This window comes from Lepidochelys kempii, chromosome 18 (genome assembly GCF_965140265.1).
Source record: "Lepidochelys kempii isolate rLepKem1 chromosome 18, rLepKem1.hap2, whole genome shotgun sequence".
Lineage (NCBI taxonomy): Eukaryota > Metazoa > Chordata > Testudines > Cheloniidae > Lepidochelys > Lepidochelys kempii.
The window spans coordinates 4,130,522-4,149,419 of record NC_133273.1 but is presented as its reverse complement, the minus strand read 5'-3'; the positions used below and the strand labels follow the sequence as shown (position 1 = coordinate 4,149,419).

The following is an 18,898-nucleotide window of genomic DNA, read 5'->3' as shown; positions in this document are numbered from 1 at the left end:
AACACAAGGCCCTCCCCTTGGAGGAGGGAATGGCTACAGCACCCAGAACTATGGGGCAAAAACAGGAGCTGGGCACAGTGGTCCAGACAAAACTTTTCTCCATACCCCAAAAAAAAAAAAAAAAAAAGCTATTTAGGTCAACCAGAGTATTTTGCAAATTTTTGGAAGGTTTTTTTGTGATCAAAACAGGCTAAATATTTCAATTGACTTTTCAATTCAAATTTTATTTCAATTTCATTTTCTAAAGTCTTATGTTTGATCCAAAACATTTTTTTTTGTTTTTAATTTTTAGTTTGCTGAAAATGTCCAACATTTTTATTGCAGATCAAAAATCAATATAATTTTAGATTCCATTTTTTTTTTTGGTTTGGCCACTGACCTAATAAAAATAAAAAATAAATCCACTTATTTCCACAGCTCTAACAGAATGAAAAACTGGGACAGGGATGTAGGTCTTGGGGTCAAAAGAAAGGACCCTCAGCAGAGAGCTCTGGACAATGCTGAATCACCTGTAGAATCATCCTCTAGTAAACTGCCCCTGATGCCCTGAGCTGGCCAAAGTCTGAACATCACCCACAATGGAACAAATTCACACAACACTGCACATCTTGTCCTACGTACTATTTTTTTTTTTTTAATTCTTTCCACACCACACAAGTTTCTCTTCCTTCTCTTGGCACTTATTTTTATTTATTTTTTTAAAAAACAGTTAGTCTTTCGGACTTTGCGCTGTACACAGAGAGATGATTTTTTTCTAAGTTTATTTTCTTTCAAGTGTGGTCATGTAGCCACTTTAAAAACAGACAAATAAATAAAAAAATATTATTAAATAGCTGCAGGTGGCTTTGGAAATGTGCCATGAGCCTCTAAAAGGACAGGGTGTTTGTTTGTAATATGCTAAGACTAAAATTCAGTGCAACAGATGCAACTACAGTGCAGGTAAGTTAACTATACAAAAGTCATTCATTCTATTGAACAAGCATTTCATTACAGTTGCTATAGAAACTATACCTTTGTATCTATACTTTGTTTACATTGTACAATGTGAATATAGTTCAAGAATATTTACAGTACTTTGCTTGTCAATCAATCAGAAACACTATAACTTAATGTCTACTATTAACACCATTGAACAAATATATATCTTCCAGTCTATACACAAAGCAGGAAATGTATGTCTCCATTCAACTGATTAATTTCTCAAAAAGAAAAGGAGGACTTGTGGCACCTTAGAGACTAACCAATTTATTTGAGCATGAGCTTTCCTGAGCTTATGCTCAAATTGGTTAGTCTCTAGGGTGCCACAAGTCCTCCTTTTCTTTTTGAGAATACAGACGAACACGGCTGCTACTTTGAAACCTGTGATTAATTTCTGAGAGTCTCGGACTTACAAGGTAGTGACTGGGCTAGTGTTTGTATTGTGGCAGCCAGTTTATTTTGCCCCAAACTGGCTTTTGCGGCCTGTAAACATACCACTACTGCTTCTTAAATATACCTTCAATGCGAGGGTTGCTTGTGGTGGGAGCAAAGCAAGACTGGATTTCAATTCTGGTGTGTTGGTTTGTTTTTAACAATGAGCCAAGGGGGCAGGTTGCTGGTTTTTCAGTAGTGAGGCTTCCCTGTCCATATTCACGGCAATTGACCTATAAGGCAAATATTGCCTGACTAAAAAAAAAACCAGTTTTTAATTCCCTTCCCCCTCCCCCCCACCAACAAAAATCTCACCCCACCCAAACTATACCCATCTGACTCAGAGGAAATGATTCATTCAGGTGAGGGAAGTATATTCAGCTGGGGACAGGTTCAGAAGGACTGAGAAGCTGCCACTGGAGATTCTAAATCCTGGGAGATGTGGTGAGGACCCCAGAAGGCAGGTCCCCCTAGGACTGTCCATGTATCACTACTGTGCTACAGCCCTTTCAGCGTTCCTCCTGGGGCACCGTTCAGCTGTAGCTACTGCTCAGACTTGTAGAGGATCAGAATGAATCCATTAACATTACAGTCCTTGGCCCCTCCCCCCATGGTCCCTGGTGGGTAGAATCCTGCTCCCCCAGCCCACTGGGGGTTTGAAATTTTAGACTGTTTGAGACATTAAAACAGGCTTTCTTCAGTGATTAAAACCTTTAAAAGTATTCACCTTTAAAAACTTCTAATTAAAAAAATCTGTCGCTTCATTAATAAGGGAGCCGCCTCCGGCTCACAAAGCTGGAGGTGGTTGGTTGGTTTAAAACATTAGTTGTTGTTTCTGAATCTATCATATTTGAAATCCTGGACATGAAATCAGCTAAAATTGTTCCTAGCAAATGTGTGTCCGTATATTGCTGGGGGACTCTAGAGATGGAACAAATGCGCCCGCCACCCCCTCTCCCCGCTCATTCCTCCTGCCTGGTTTCTGCACCTGCGTTAAACCCCCTGGGAGCGAAGTTCCGTGGTGGAGCAGAAGGACGAGCGGCTGGCTTGTTAGACCTGAGAGTCTGCTCCCAAGCTGTGGAACTCGTCAGGCGTCTTGTCACTCTGGCTGGCGCCGCCCTGGCGGAACCCGGAGGCGATCTCGTCAAAGGTCCGGCCCCTTGTCTCGGGCACCTTGAAGTAGGTGAAGATGAAGAAGAGGATCAGCAGCACCGTGAAGATGATGAAGACGTATGGGCCGCAGAGTTGCTGAAAAGGAACAGCCAGGGAATCGGTGAGTATGTTTCTTGGAGGTGCCAATCGGCATTGGCACAGGGCTTGCCTGGTCTGGGGTGCTCAGGGGCACCACAGAGCTTGCCAGGCATTATGCTACCAATTCCTGAGCAACATCCACTGCCTCCTTATCTATTTCTATACAGACAGCTGTCAAACACACCTGAACCCAACCCCAGGTGACCTTTCACCTAAAGGATGTGCCCTAGCTCTGCCTTTGTGATGGCGCAACCTGGCCCATGACTTTGCTAGGTAGTTTTGTACCTAGAGGGTCATGTACAGAGCTGATCCTGGGGTTAAAGGCACCAGCAGCAGCCTCAGCTCAGTCTCAGTTGCTTACTCACATAAGAAGAGCTGCAAACCTGCATCTCCTCCGCCTGAGTAGCTTGGGGAGCTGCCTCATTCAGACCAAAGTCCTACGCCATGCTGAGCATGAGCCTCATGCTCTCACAGGGCCCTGAGCAGCCAGGGGCAACCTGGCCGGACCCATTCGTGTGGGAAGCAAGAGATTTTCCTGGCTGAGCAATGCTGAGCTGTTTGGGTTGGGTGTGCCCTTTCAGCAGGGCAGATCCTCACAAGGTGACCCGGCCTGTGTCTTTGTACCATTCACTGGAAGTGAAACTCCGCTCCAGGAGTGGAGCCAGCACACGGCTCAGGCACCACGGAAGCCTTTGAGGCACTGGCAGAGGCAGAGCGGTGGCAGGCCCCCACTGGGGAAAACACACATGGGTCTTTCTGGTTAGCTTGCATAGGAGGCAGCAGGGTGGTGTGGTGGGCACTGCTGGGGGCTCCAAAGAGCTGCTTGCTATCCCTGGCTCCACAACAAGTCATTTAGCCTCACTGGGCCATACAACAGGGATAATGGTACGGACTTTCCTTTGCTCGGGGCTTGCAAGAGAGGAGACAGTTATACTTCGCTAGCATCATCCAGCATGCTGCTGCGCATTTGGTCTTTACAGAAAGCCAGGGAACCAAACGCAGCCAGGATGTAAGCAGCTGGACGCTCTCTAGAATACTCGGGGGGTAGAACCCACGGACACCAAGCTAAGTCTGAACTCTTGGATGCTAATCAGTCTCTGTCCTACTCGGGTATCCCTGCACTGCCCCAGTAGGTGGCTGCATCCATTAGAGCCTCCCTTCTCTAACACCATTTGCCAGCCTATCTGGCTGCAGAGAGAAATGGGCCCAAACCACAACCCCAGATCAAACCGGGGGGAAGCCCCAATCCAGGTGTGGATGCAGGCTGCGATGCTCAGTCCCACCTACAGTACCAGTCCCAGCCCATCTCGGGAAAGTGAAATTCTGCCAGAGTGGCTCACAGCAGCCTTATGTCCTCAGCACTCACAGAGCTGGAGGATAATCAGGGCAGGGGAATTACCTCCACATACTGGAAGCCCATGCCCACAATGAAGTTGGAGGTCCAGTTGGACAAGCCGGCAACGGCGAAAGCAGCAGGGCGAGGGCCTTGGCTGAACAATTCTGCCACGATAAACCAAGGGATGGGGCCTGGGCCAATCTCAAAGAAAGCCACAAACCCAAAGATGGCAATGATGCTGATGTAGGACATCCAGGCCATTTGGTCCTAGCACAGGGAAAGAGAGAAGAGCATTAACTTGTTCCAAACATACGTGGACCCTGCATCTCTGGTACAACTGTGTTCCGGAGCAGCGGAACGGGGGTGGGGTGTGAGGGGCAGGAGGCCAGGGCCCCCCCACTTTCAGGAAGCTTCCTCTACCCCGTCGTATTCCTTTGACAAATGATCTCGAGGTGCTTCCAGTGGGCTGGGGATTAACTTTCATGCTGGACAAGCCTGGAGGCAGGTGTCTTGCCTCTGAAGCAATGAGCACTGCTATCCCAGGAGCCAGCATTCTCCAGAATTACGACCCCATGGAGGAAGGGTTTCTTGAAATGACATCAGGGATTCAGGCAGCGTTGACTGGCCAACAATGTGACATCATCCCTGCAAGGTCTCTCATTCGACCAGCCTCCCAACTACCACCACCTGAGTGCTCAGTGCCTCACCCCTTCCTTCCCTTGTATTACTCAGTGGGTGTGTCTCCAGGTGGCACCCAACCCCGAAACCGGTTACTATGAACTCGGAACCATCACTCACCAGCAGCACCAGGGCAATGGTCATGAGTACTGCACAGCCTGCCATCCCAGCCAGGCCGATGAGGTGCAGCGTCCTGCGCCCGGCTCGCTCCACCACAAAGAGCTGTCAGACAGAGGGAGGGGAGCACTGTTCAGCACATCTACAACCAGGGGATGGACCCATGTCCGGCCCCACCAATACCCCTCCCTGGGGAACACGCTCATCCTTTCTAACCCATGGCCAGTGGCCGAAGCCCAAGCCCCACTGCCCGGGGCAGCGGGGCTCAGGCTTCAGTTTCGGACCCCACACCTGGGGTGGTGGGGCTCAGGCAGGCTCAGGCTCCTGGGGTTGTGTAGTAATTTTTGTTGTAGAGAAGGGAGTCGCAGTGCAATGAAGCTTGAGAACCCCTGGTCTAAAATGTTCTAATCCCAGCGCTGCTGCAGTTTCATTCCATGGCCTTGGGCAAGTCACTTGTGGCACAGTTTTCAGAGGCACTAATGCCAGTGGGACCTGCAGGGCTCGACACCTCTAACAAGGCTGCCATTAACTACACTAGCCTCAGTTTCTCCAGCTGTGAAATGAGGGATGTTTCTCACTACGTTTGGCAAAGAGCTTTGAGATCAAGGAGGGGGAGCGCTAGCAGTGTGAAGTACACCTCTACCCTGACAGAACGCGGTCCTCGGAGGACAAAAAATCTCACCACGTTCTAGGGGAGACCGCTTTGTATTGAACTTGCTTTGGCCCCCCCCGTTCCTTGTTCCCTGACTGCCCTCTCCAGAGACCTCTGTCCCTAATCACCCCCAGGACCCCAAACCCTACCCAACCCCTCTGCTCCCTGTCCCCTGACTGCTCCGACCCCTATCCACACCCCCGCCCCCTGACAGGCACTCACACAGCCCCATCCCGCTCTGCTTTCCTTGCCCTGGCCCCAGCCATGTTGCTCTGTGCGTAGGTGGGGGTGGGGAAGGTCCCTCACTCACCTGTGGCAGGAAGCGGAGCGCCATGGCTGGGAGCTGGCGGAGTGGAGCGGGCTGGGGCCAGGCTGCTCTGCTTCCACCTCTGCTGGTGAGTGCCGGGGGGGGGGGGGGGGAATCCCAATCTCACTTCCCCCAAGTGACAGGGCTGGGGCCAGGGCAAGGGAATTGGAACGGGCAGCTCCTGCCCCCTGCTAATCCCCCAGGCCACTCTGGGACTGTGGGGCCCCCAAAAGTGCCCCCCCACCCCCAGCTCCTGCCTCCCAGATCCGGGCGGGGGTGGGGGGGAAGCTCCTGACCACCCCTGAGACCCTCTGCCCCTTAACCAACCCCTCGGCCCTGGCCTGGCCCGACACCCTTAACACGCTGCTCAGAGCAGCGTGTCGGAGGTTTATCGCATTGTATGTGAACCCGCATTATATCAGGGTAGAGGTAGAGCATCACATTTGGGTAGGTGTTTATCTAATGGGGCCTTGCTCACAGCCAAATCCACACACACCAGCACTGGCCTCAATCCTGCAAGGACTTACGGACATGCAGTGGGAAGGAAGACTTCAGCAGACACTCACCGAGACAACCGTGAAAGCAGTGTTCACCACCCCGGAGCCGATGGTGGCATAGACTGGCTGCTCCACACCTGACTTTTCAAAGATGCTGGTAGAATAGTAGAAGACCTACAGAACAAAGCAACACGCCATGAACAAGCTTTGCAGGTCCCAGCCTGAGGCATCTCTGAGCATCTACAGGCAGAGCATGACTTCAAACCGTCTGACCAATGCCATTCATGTGGGGGTGTATGTATAGAGTAAGAGAGGGCTGGGTTGTGGTGCTCAGCACAGCCCTGTGTGGAGGGGTGTGCAAAGCTGCACCAATGGGAGGCACTGTGGCCAAGTGGGCAGGGCACTGGCCCAAGGGTTCCATTCGGAGCGTTTGACCCTGGATGTGGCACTGCAGGATGGAGAGCTCACTGCCCCCCGTCCTGGTACAGCCCTGTGAGATCCACCCGCGGCCAGGCCTCGGCACAGCTGACCCAGCAGCGCTGCACTCACCGCATTGATCCCCGAGAGCTGCTGAGACAGCTGCAACACAATGGCAATGAGGATCGGCTGTTGATACAAAGGGGAGCGGAAGAGCTCCAGTATTGTGACCTTCTTCTCCCTCATCATCTGCCGGCTCTCTTCCTTCATCTCCTGCAGGTCGCTGCTGACGTCTGTCGTCCCTCTGAGCTTCTTCAGGACTGGGGGGAAGGAGGTGGAGAGGTGAGGAATGCTGAAGGGAGCCGGCCCCCTAGGGCCTTTCCCCGGGCAGGGGAGGCCAACTCACCACTCTTGGCTTTGTTCTCCTCATTGCGATTGATAAGGAGGAACCGGGGGCTCTCGGGGGCGAAGGGCAGGATGATACATTGCAGCAAGGAAGGGACAAAGGTGAAGCCCAGCAGGAGGGGCCAGAGCGACTCGTTCCCCATGATTAAGTCCATCCCAAACACCTGTAGAGAGACAACAAGCTTAGCTCCTCCTGCAAACGCCATGGTAACAGAGAGCGTAAGGCCAGATTCTCTAGTCCAGCCTCCAGTGTATCACAGGCCACCCCGTACCTACACACTAACCCCAACCACCGACGGGCCCCAGTGGGGTCAGCGGCAGGGACTGAACCTGGCATGTCTGAATCTGAAACTGCGCTTCTACTGCCTGAGCAAAAGGAGCAGGCCTAGGTTTGGAGGCAGCAGCAGACTCAAACGTCATTGGGTAGGCCAGCAGGAAGAGAAGCCACATTGCGCTAGAGAATACTGTCCCTCCAGCTCCTTCCACTTGAGCAATGCTATGAACGCAGGAACCGTGACAACCAGATAAGGTAGATCACATGAGACTGCAGGGCCAGCATGAGAACCAGGGAACTACAGCACCAGAATCACAGCCCTAGGTCTAGGTCTCTCGCCCTCTGTGCACAGCCACAAGAGATCATCACATGCAAAGCCAGCACAGCGGCACCAGATCCCCGTCTCTCTCTAGAGGAGCCAGAGATAATTGAGCATCTTCAGTCCCCATGGATACCAGGCCACACTTAGATGACATTTACAGTGGACCTCATGAGCACCAAACCTAGATCTGCCCATTATACATTAGCACCTCAAGAACAGGGCCCCATCATATTAGACGCTGCACACGCGCCCCCCCCCAAGGAGCGCACAATCAACAGGCACAGGGAGTCATTATAACCATTCTACAGGTGAGAAACAAGCACACAGAGATTACAAGGCTTGCCCAAGTCACACAGCAAGTCACAAGCAGAGCTCAGAACGGAACACAGAGCTCCTGAATCCCAATCCAGTGCCCTGGCCCCACTCCACCCTTTGTCTCTCAAAGCACCTCAAACATCTCCAATCAGCGTTGATAAAAACTCACCAACTCAATGCAACATTAAAAACAAAGGCAGGAAACCAGATGAATTCTTGGGAAACCGACCACTTGACAGCGTATCACAGACTGGCCAGTGCAGCAGCAGGTGCCTTGGAGAACTCACCTGTGCGATGAGGATGCCCACGACTATGCCAAGCTGGTGGAATGTTCCAAGAGCCCCTCTCAGTGCTGTCGGAGACACCTCACCCACATACATGGGCACGAAGCCAGTGGTGAGGCCAGAATACAACCCAACGACGAAGCGGCCCAGGATCAGCATCTCGAAGGAATAAGCCACCTTGGAGAACCCCATCAGGATGGCCGCCAGGAAGGCGAGACTGTTTGACATCAGCATGGAGTTACGTCTGGGGAGGCAAAGACATGGAGTTCAGGACCAGCAGCAGGGCAGCTGTCCCAATGCTGCATCCAAGGGGCACTGGGAAAATCACAAAAGCCCAAATTTTAGTTCTTGGTAAAAAGAAAAGAGGAAGGTTTCCAAAGCCTAATTGTGGAAAGAGAATAGAGGCAAAGACAATAGGTGCAGAACATGTGAACGAGAAATGAAGTGGAATGAAGAAGTAGACAATTAAACACAAAGCAGTTTCCAGTGTCCAAGCTGCATGAAATACAAAAAATTGTTAAAGCAAGGATGGGCGAAAACTCTACTTGGTTTTCAAATACTTTGTTGCAATGATCTAAGGCTAGGGTTGCCAACTTTCTACTCGCACAAAACTGAACACCCTTGCCGAGCCCCGCCCCGAGGCCCTGCCCATAGCCCGCCTCATCTGAGGCCCCACCCCCTGTTCACTCTATCCCCCTCCCCCGCTCTCCCACCCTCACTCACCGGGCTGGCTCAGGGGGCTGGGATGTTGGGGGAGGAGTGGGGCCAGAAATGAGTTCAGAGTGCAGGAGGGGGCCCCAAGCTGAGGCAGTGGGTTGGGATGCAAGAGGGGTGAGGGCTCTGGCTGGGGGTGAGGGCTCTGGGGTGGGGCCAAGGATGAGAGGTTTGTGGTGCACAAGGGGACTCCGGGCTGACGGGTGGAGCCGAGGGGTTTGGAGTATGGGGGGGCAGGGGTGGGGGCTCCGTGGCCAGGTGGCTCTGCATGCTGCCCCCTGTAGCTCCCCTTAGCTGCAGTTCCTGGCCAATGGGAGCTGGGGGGGTGGTGCTTGGCCAGAGCCCCTTGGCTGTCCCTACGGGTAGGAGCTGGAGGGGGAACATGCCGCTGCTTCCGGGAGCCACATGGAGGCTAGCAGGGAGCCTGCCAGCCCCACTGTGCAGTGCCGCCAACTGGACAGTCACTGGCCCAGTCAGCGGTGCTGACCGGAGCCGCCAGGATCTCTTTTCGATCGGGTGTTCAGGGTGAAAACCAGACACCTGGTCACCCTGAGGCCAGAGCCACCCACCAAACAAGGCCTAACACCAGTGTGGGATAATGATTACACTCATGAGCCTTCACACAAAGCATGAGCAAAACTCTCAAAGCAGCTGTGATGGAGACACTGGGTCTAGTCATGAAGGGAGAGATGAAATTCTCCTTTGACAGTAAACAGCAACCTGAGGACCCAAGCACAATAAGAACATAAGAACAGCCACACTGGATCCGATCAATGGTCTATCTCGCCTCGTATCCTGTCTACTGACAGTGGCCAGTGCCAGGTGCCCCAGAGGGAATGAACAGAACAGACAATCAAGTGATCCATTCCCAGCTTCTGCCAAACAGAGGCTAGGGACACCATCCCTGCCTGTCCTGGCTAACAGCCATTGATGGACCTATCCTCCATGAATTTATCTAGTTTTTTTGAACCCTGGTATGGTCTTGGCCTTCACAACATCCTCAGGCAAGGAGTTCCACAGGTTGACTGTGTGTTGTGTGAAGAAATACTTCCTTTTATTTGTTTTAAACCTGCTGCCCATTAATTTCATTTGGTGACCCTAGTTCTTGTGTTATGAGAAGTAGTAAACAACACTTCCTTATTTTCTTTCTCAATGCAGCTTTGTTTGACAGGAGTGTGCACGCAAAGCTGGAGAGGCCAATAGACAAACTCTATTGGACATGGAGATTACACACATTTGGCCTGTGTGGAGGGGATTCTGCACTAAGCAGTCCTGGCTCCAGGTTCCAATCTTCTCAGAAGAGAGAGTGGGGTCGAACTGCCTGAGTACAGCTCAGTGGTTTTATAGGTAAAGCCGTGGCTTAGGACTCAAGAGCTCTGTGCTCTGTTCCTGCCTCTCTGAGGCTGTGGGTAAGTCAATGAATTCTGCTGTCCCTCAGGACCCGTTCTGTAGTGCCCACTGTCTGCTGGGCATTTTCCAGACATCAAAGAAGGGCGGCCCTTGCTCTGGAGATAGAGGAAAGGGAACAGCCACAGGCAGCTGATACACAAGTCATATCAGTTCACCGTAGGCAGCACAGCCAAAGAGGGGCTGAAACACAGCAGAGCAGGGGCCCTGTGGATAAGCTCATGGAGTTGGTACCATGCATGGTGGGGCATGACGGAAAAGGCACAGACAGGCCTGGGGAGGAGCTGACAGAGGTGACCAAGCCTGGGAATGCTGGTGGAGTAGGGGGAGGGAGAATGAGGAGGCAGGGGCAGAGTTATGCAGTGACAAGAAGCTTAGATCTGATGAGGAGCCAGTGGAGGGATTTCAAGAGGATTCCAATGTGATGAAATTAACAGACAAGGAAGAGGATTTAAGAGGCTGCCTTTTATACAGCCTGATGGAGGTGATGGTGTGCGTGCTTGGGAGGCCAGAAGAGGATGGTACGGGAGGCATTCAGGGGGATAACAGTATTGCCCTACCACTTGGGGGAGCTGATTGTGATGTACCCAGATACTAAGGTGATGAGCCCCCACCAGCCCCAGGATGGACAGAGCAGTTCCAGCACGCACAGTACTTACCGGCCAAAGCGATTGACGAACAGCCCAACGGAGAAAGATCCAATCATTCCCCCAACAGAGAATATGGCAACAGAGAGTGACCACAGGGTGGTAAGGGTGCCAGTGGTGATCGGTTCCTCATAGCGAGTTAGCCACGTCTGGTTGTAGAACTCTTCAATCACCTGCACCAGGAGTAGAAGGAAATCCAATCAGTTGGGGACAGACCCAGGCTCACGCCGAATGACATTCACCCTGCTCACAGGCCCTGCACGAAGCCTAGACAACAATGAACTCTCACTCCTCACCCATTATCTGCACAGATCCACCCACGCTCTGTGTTGTAACTTTAGAGATTTTACATATTAAGCTCCCGCCCCAAACTAATATGGGATAGTCCAGCTAGAATTAGCCAGACATTTATCTACCTATGGTTCTTATCCGGATCACCTCTGTAGCAGCTAAAGATCTCACAATCCTTAATGTATTTATCCTCACACACCCCTGAGGCAGGGCAGGGATATTATCTCCATTGATCAGTGGGGAAACTGAGGCACATAATACAAGCAACTTGCCCAAGGTCACACATGAAGGCTGTGGCAGAGCAGGGAATTGAACTGGAGTCTCTTAAGTCAGTGTTTCTCAAGCTATCTGATGTGGGGGACCAGCAATTTTTTTTTTCCAATGCGCGTGCAGAACGGTAGCCAATGGCTCACGGACTGGCACCCATCCGCGGACCATCACTTTGAGTAGCACTGTCTTAAGTCCCAGGCTAATGTCCATAAGCACTCAACCATCCAGCCTCTCACAAGTTCGGAGAGTTCCCAGACCTGGCAGCCAGACCGGGCTGTACTTAGGCATATGCAGTTGCCCTTAGGCATACACAGCTGCATAGGACACCTGAAAATTTGGGGCACCCCTGGGTCTTAGTGTCTACCCTCCCACCTCTTCCTATCTGTGTTCTGACCCTTCCTGCAGGCTCCAACAGCTAACTGCTGCAGCCTGGTGAGTCTTCCTCCGGAGGGGATCTAGTTAAAGGTGAAAAAGCCTTCCAGCCTGCCAGACCTATTAGCACAACATTGAAAGTGTTAAGAGCCATTCAGGTGGTAATGAGGCCATTTAACAGGCATTTGCCAACCCCCAGGTTTCTGAATTTACTGACAAAAACAGTTGTGCACTGCTGTAATATTTACTCAGAACCTGTCTACAGGACCTTAGTTTGAAATTTGCTTTAAAAATATTTCAATGGTGTGTTGATTATAAACTCATATCTCTAAAAAAATCCTTGCATAGATTTTTAGATGTGCAATCTGAGTATTCATCTTTAGCCTTAAATGCTTGGATCTTCAGACATAGTTTTTTAAATAAATCATTCAAAAGACCACCCTTATCTAAAATACACATTTTAATTTTAATGACTATAGTATAAAAAAAAACTTGCTTCCAAAGTCTTCCCTTCCTGTCCATTCCTTTCTCCCTTCACCCCCTGTTGAAGAGAGCCCTTAAAGGGACTCTTTCCTTTCCTTAAAGGGACTCTATTTGATGAACTAGTTTAAAGAGAACCCTCCAGAAAAATCAGTACCTTAGTAAGGTATAAAACCCTTGTTATGCCTAAAATCTTTGGAAACATTTCTTAAAGTTGGTGAAACAGGTTATCTCAAGTGCTTATATACAAATGCACAAAGCCTTGGAAACAAGCAGGGAGAACTGGAGGTCCTGGTGATGTCAAGGAACTATGACGTGATCGGAATAACAGAGACTTGGTGGGATAACTCATATGACTGGAGTACTGTCATGGATGGTTATAAACTGTTCAGGAAGGACAGGCAGGGCAGAAAAGGTGGGGGAGTAGCACTGTATGTAAGGGAGCAGTATGACTGCTCAGAGCTCCGGTACGAAACTGCAGAAAAACCTGAGTGTCTCTGGATTAAGTTTAGAAGTGTGTGCAACAAGAGTGATGTAGTGGTGGGAGTCTGCTATAGACCACCGGACCAGGGGGATGAGGTGGATGAGGCTTTCTTCCGGCAGCTCACGGAAGCTACTAGATCGCATGCCCTGATTCTCATGGGTGACTTTAATTTTCCTGATATCTGCTGGGAGAGCAATACAGCGGTGCATAGACAATCCAGGAAGTTTTTGGAAAGCGTAGGGGACAATTTCCTGGCGCAAGTGCTAGAGGAGCCAACTAGGGGGGGTGCTTTTCTTGACCTGCTGCTCACAAACCGGGTAGAATTAGTGGGGGAAGCAAAAGTGGATGGGAATCTGGGAGGCAGTGACCATGAGTTGGTTGAGTTCAGGATCCTGACGCAGGGAACAAAGGTAAGCAGCAGGATACGGACCCTGGACTTCAGGAAAGCAGACTTCGACTCCCTCAGGGAACGGATGGCCAGGATCCCCTGGGGGACTAACTTGAAGGGGAAAGGAGTCCAGGAGAGCTGGCTGTATTTCAAGGAATCCCTGTTGAGGTTACAGGGACAAACCATCCCGATGAGTCGAAAGAATAGTAAATATGGCAGGCGACCAACTTGGCTTAATGGTGAAATCCTAGCGGATCTTAAACATAAAAAAGAAGCTTACAAGAAGTGGAAGGTTGGACATATGACCAGGGAAGAGTATAAAAATATTGCTCGGGCATGTAGGAATGTTATCAGGAGGGCCAAATCGCACCTGGAGCTGCAGCTAGCCAGAGATGTCAAGAGTAACAAGAAGGGTTTCTTCAGGTATGTTGGCAACAAGAAGAAAGCCAAGGAATGTGTGGGCCCCTTACTGAATGAGGGAGGCAACCTAGTGACAGAGGATGTGGAAAAAGCTAATGTACTCAATGCTTTTTTTGCCTCTGTTTTCACTAACAAGGTCAGCTCCCAGACTGCTGCACTGGGCATCACAAAATGCGGAAGAGATGGCCAGCCCTCTGTGGAGATAGAGGCGGTTAGGGACTATTTAGAAAAGCTGGACGTGCACAAGTCCATGGGGCCGGACGAGTTGCATCCGAGAGTGCTGAAGGAATTGGCGGCTGTGATTGCAGAGCCACTGGCCATTATCTTTGAAAACTCGTGGCGAACCGGGGAAGTCCCGGATGACTGGAAAAAGGCTAATGTAGTGCCAATCTTTAAAAAAGGGAAGAAGGAAGATCCTGGGAACTACAGGCCAGTCAGCCTCACCTCAGTCCCTGGAAAAATCATGGAGCAGGTCCTCAAAGAATCAATCCTGAAGCACTTGCATGAGAGGAAAGTGATCAGGAACAGCCAGCATGGATTCACCAAGGGAAGGTCATGCCTGACTAATCTAATCGCCTTTTATGATGAGATTACTGGTTCTGTGGATGAAGGGAAAGCAGTGGATGTATTGTTTCTTGACTTTAGCAAAGCTTTTGACACGGTCTCCCATAGTATTCTTGTCAGCAAGTTAAGGAAGTATGGGCTGGATGAATGCACTATAAGGTGGGTAGAAAGCTGGCTAAATTGTCGGGCTCAACGGGTAGTGATCAATGGCTCCATGTCTAGTTGGCAGCCGGTATCAAGTGGAGTGCCCCAAGGGTCGGTCCTGGGGCCGGTTTTATTCAATATCTTCATAAATGATCTGGAGGATGGTGTGGATTGCACTCTCAGCAAATTTGCGGATGATACTAAACTGGGAGGAGTGGTAGATACGCTGGAGGGGAGGGATAGGATACAGAAGGACCTAGACCAATTGGAAGATTGGGCCAAAAGGAATCTGATGAGGTTCAATAAGGATAAGTGCAGGGTCCTGCACTTAGGACGGAAGAACCCAATGCACAGCTACAGACTAGGGACCGAATGGCTAGGCAGCAGTTCTGCAGAAAAGGACCTAGGGGTGACAGTGGACGAGAAGCTGGATATGAGTCAGCAGTGTGCCCTTGTTGCCAAGAAGGCCAATGGCATTTTGGGATGTATAAGTAGGGGCATAGCGAGCAGATCGAGGGACGTGATCGTTCCCCTCTATTCGACATTGGTGAGGCCTCATCTGGAGTACTGTGTGCAGTTTTGGGCCCCACACTTCAAGAAGGATGTGGATAAATTGGAGAGAGTCCAGCGAAGGGCAACAAAAATGATTAGGGGACTGGAACACATGAGTTATGAGGAGAGGCTGAGGGAGCTGGGATTGTTTAGCCTGCAGAAGAGAAGAATGAGGGGGGATTTGATAGCTGCTTTCAACTACCTGAAAGGGGGTTCCAAAGAGGATGGCTCTAGACTGTTCTCAATGGTAGCAGATGACAGAACGAGGAGTAATGGTCTCAAGTTGCAGTGGGGGAGGTTTAGATTGGATATTAGGAAAAACTTTTTCACTAAGAGGGTGGTGAAACACTGGAATGCGTTACCTAGGGAGGTGGTAGAATCTCCTTCCTTAGAGGTTTTTAAGGTCAGGCTTGACAAAGCCCTGGCTGGGATGATTTAACTGGGAATTGGTCCTGCTTTGAGCAGGGGGTTGGACTAGATGACCTTCTGGGGTCCCTTCCAACCCTGATATTCTATGATTCTATTCTATGATTCTATGAAATTTCATAAACATGTCTATTGTTACAGAGAGCACACAACATAAATTAGTGTTCCCTTTTTCTAAAAGCAATGAACATTGTTTTGAACACACTAAACCTCTGTGACTGATTAATTTAAAATAATGTCTTTGTTTCAGTGAGTTAAATATGTAGTAATCTGGAATGGATTACTTTATGAAGGCTAAAGAGTACATTTTAAATATAAAATCAGCTTAGAAATACTGATTAAGAAAATGTAAAACAGAAGAGCTGTTCTTTTATGTATTCCATAATATTTAATGACAGGTTTCAGAGTAACAGCTGTGTTAGTCTGTATTCGCAAAAAGAAAAGGAGTACTTGTGGCACCTTAGAAACTAACCAATTTATTTGAGCATAAGCTTTCGTGAGCTACAGCTCACTTCCTCAGATGCATACTGTGGAAACTGCAGAAGACATTATATGCACAGAGACCATAAAACAATACCTCCTCCCACCCCACTCTCCTGCTGGTAATAGCTTATCTAAAGTGATCATCAAGTTGGGCCATTTCCAGCACAAATCCAGGTTTTCTCACCCTCCGCCCCCCGCACTCACTCTCCCGCTGGTAATAGCCCATCCAAAGTGACCACTCTCTTTAAAATGTGTATGATAATCAAGGTGGGCCATTTCCAGCACAAATCCAGGTTTTCTCACCCCCCCACCCCACTCCAAAAACCACACTTTGTGGTCACTTTAGATGGGCTATTATCAGCAGGAGAGTGAGTTTGTGTGTGGGGGGGGCGGAGGGTGAGAAAACCTGGATTTGTGCTGGAAATGGCCCAACTTGATGATCACTTTAGATAAGCTATTACCAGCAGGAGAGTGGGGTGGGAGGAGGTATTGTTTTATGGTCTCTGTGCACATAAGTCTTCTGCAGTTTCCACAGTATGCATCCGATGAAGTGAGCTGTAGCTCACGAAAGCTTATGCTCAAATAAATTGGTTAGTCTCTAAGGTGCCACAAGTACTCTTTGGGGGGGGGGGGGGATAATATTTAATGTATTCAGCAGGACAGCTGACTTGCCCTTACTATAAAGTTTTTGCAAATAAATCTGACAAACTTCAGGGTATTATATCAAAAAACCTGTGACTGACATTTTTTATTCCCAAAGTTAGTGCTTTTTAATTAGGTACCTTCTGCATGTCCAGACTTCACCATCTGACATACAGTGGAAAACATGCTCCATTTTCTTTAGAAAGAAATTGCAGAACAGTGTTTTTTTCAAATGTAATTTGCTTCATTTGGGTTCAGGGATTTGGCTGGAAGGAGGGAAGAGATGAGGGAGACAGTGGGGAGAGGGCAGGGCCTGGGGCAGAGCAGGGTTGGAGTATGAGTGGGGCCACAGGCAGAAGAGGTGGGCTGGGGAGCTAGCCTCCCCAAGCGGCAGCTTCACCCTCTGCCCATGACAGCAGGTAAGAGCGGGTTGGCTCCCGCACACCCAGCAGCCTCCTTAGGCAGGAGCCGTATCCACAGAGCCAAAAGCTCTGTGCCACGCATTCTGTGTGAGGAAGAGGGTATGGGGGTCTCTGTAGGGAACTGTACCTCTCTGCCGCCGTGAGGCGGGCCTGGTGGCTCGGTATCCTTAGTTGCCTCCTCCCCTCCCCACTCCCTCGGGGCTGCGAGCCCGGGCTGCTGTTGGGCATAGGGGCACCAGTTTAATACTGTGTAGGACCCAGAAATCCTAAGGGCAGCCCTGCAGCCAGACCCAGGAATATGCCAAAGCCAAGTGCAGTGCTTTCCAAATGGAGTGAATAACTTAGCTACCTTATTATCTCCAACACGTGCTGCATGTCAGATGAGACAAAAGCCAGGCTCTAAGCACATGGCACTTTTCACAAGAGTGGTGAACCTGCAAGCCCCTTTTTGGGTAACTGTCTTCTGCCTCTTTAAATTCCCCCTCCCATTTCAACTAGAGACAAGATTCTCCTTGCCATATTGCCTTACTGGGCGCTGTTACCAAGTTCCTCCCCACAACGGGTTGCATCTCAGTGGAGAGTGAAGCGACCACTGCACACGGTGTGTACAGATACTCTGGTAATACCTGCCAGTGCAGGAAGCTCAGAGGCACAGGCCAGACAAGACGTGCTGCAATCCTCTGGGAACGCGCTATAGCACTGCCAAGTATTATCACCCCCGTTACTTAGGTGAACCACTGCCTACCCTTCGGCCTACTCCTGCTCAATAACAGAACCAAGGAGCTCTCCCTGGCTATTAATTTCCTGTCCAGTCACTAGGGCTGTCCCTTTCCTTCCATCTCCACGGACACTCTGTTCCGGTTTGGATTTCATCTGCAGTGATAAATGCCAAAAATTCCCAGGCCTCACCTACAGGCTATTTTCCTTGACCCCAGACTTGGACCATATGCCTCAGTCACAAGCTGCTCCGTCACAAAGCACACACCCCTGCGCAGGCCTGAGGCTGGACTCTCTTTAAACCAGTGACACTTTTCCTCCACTAGATGGGAGTCACCAAACCAGTTCTCCGCAGCAAGTTAATAACTTTGCCATAGCACCACTGGGAGGAAACTGCCTGCAAAGAAATGTGGCCAGACAAGTTGTGATCTCAACCTAGTGACAGTCAACAAAACCACAAGACTTCTGAAATGACCTCCTTGCTGTGCCTGAGGGAAAGGACAGCCTCATCCCCAGGCCACAGCAGACAGGCAGGAATATGAATGCAGAGAAAGGAGAGGTTTACTGATGGGAAGGTGAATTGCGCAGGGTCTGCATGGCAGAATGTGAAATCTCAGGGAGTCTCTTGGGTTGGTGGGTGGAGCTGGGATCCTCTGGAGGGGAGAGAGAAGGGAGAGGTGCCTAACACACTTGGCAGAATGGCAGCAGGTCAATCAATTACATCCCTGATCCCGAGGAGGGTTAAACAGGGCAGACAGTCACTGTCCCAGGTCGGGAGGGGGTAACTTCGTTTGTGTAACTACAAAGATTGCCAGCAGGATTCTGAGGCAGGCACAGCAAATGTAACTACGGGTCATTTTTGAAGTAGACTAGATTACAAGTTGACAGCATCCCTCTAAAAATCAGAGTGAAAATGTCAGAAACTGTGGATTTACTGCTCCTCTCAAACAGAGGGAAAGAAAGTACCCCCCAAAAGGAACAAATCTGATTCCAATTATAAGACTCTGGATCCTCCACTAAATTTCAGCTTATAAAGTTATTTCTTCTCAAAGTGCCAGACCAGCTGAACAGGGTTCTAATGAAGTACAGGTGCAGATCTGTGTGTTGGAGCCTGTTTCATTATCACATGTTCACAATTTCCCCTTCCATGCATATAATTGTACTTATCCATTATGGACCTGATCCAATGCTCCCATTGACTTCAGTGGAC

General features: G+C 50.0%; 1 protein-coding gene across 2 annotated transcripts in view; it reads right to left on the bottom strand.

Annotated features, from left to right (window-relative positions):
• Positions 1–606: 606 nt before the first annotated feature.
• The window catches only part of SLC2A1 (solute carrier family 2 member 1), a 40,875-nt gene continuing 22,583 nt past the window's right edge, over positions 607–18,898 (bottom strand). For both annotated transcript variants that reach the window (XM_073316447.1, XM_073316446.1), the window contains 8 exons: positions 11,046–11,206; positions 8,269–8,509; positions 7,072–7,234; positions 6,798–6,985; positions 6,318–6,422; positions 4,796–4,897; positions 4,061–4,264; positions 607–2,658 (listed from right to left, as the gene is read on the bottom strand). In XM_073316447.1, the coding sequence (XP_073172548.1) occupies positions 2,461–2,658; positions 4,061–4,264; positions 4,796–4,897; positions 6,318–6,422; positions 6,798–6,985; positions 7,072–7,234; positions 8,269–8,509; positions 11,046–11,206 (1,362 nt within the window). In that variant the 3' untranslated portion in view covers positions 607–2,460. The remainder of the gene's footprint in view (positions 2,659–4,060; positions 4,265–4,795; positions 4,898–6,317; positions 6,423–6,797; positions 6,986–7,071; positions 7,235–8,268; positions 8,510–11,045; positions 11,207–18,898) is intronic.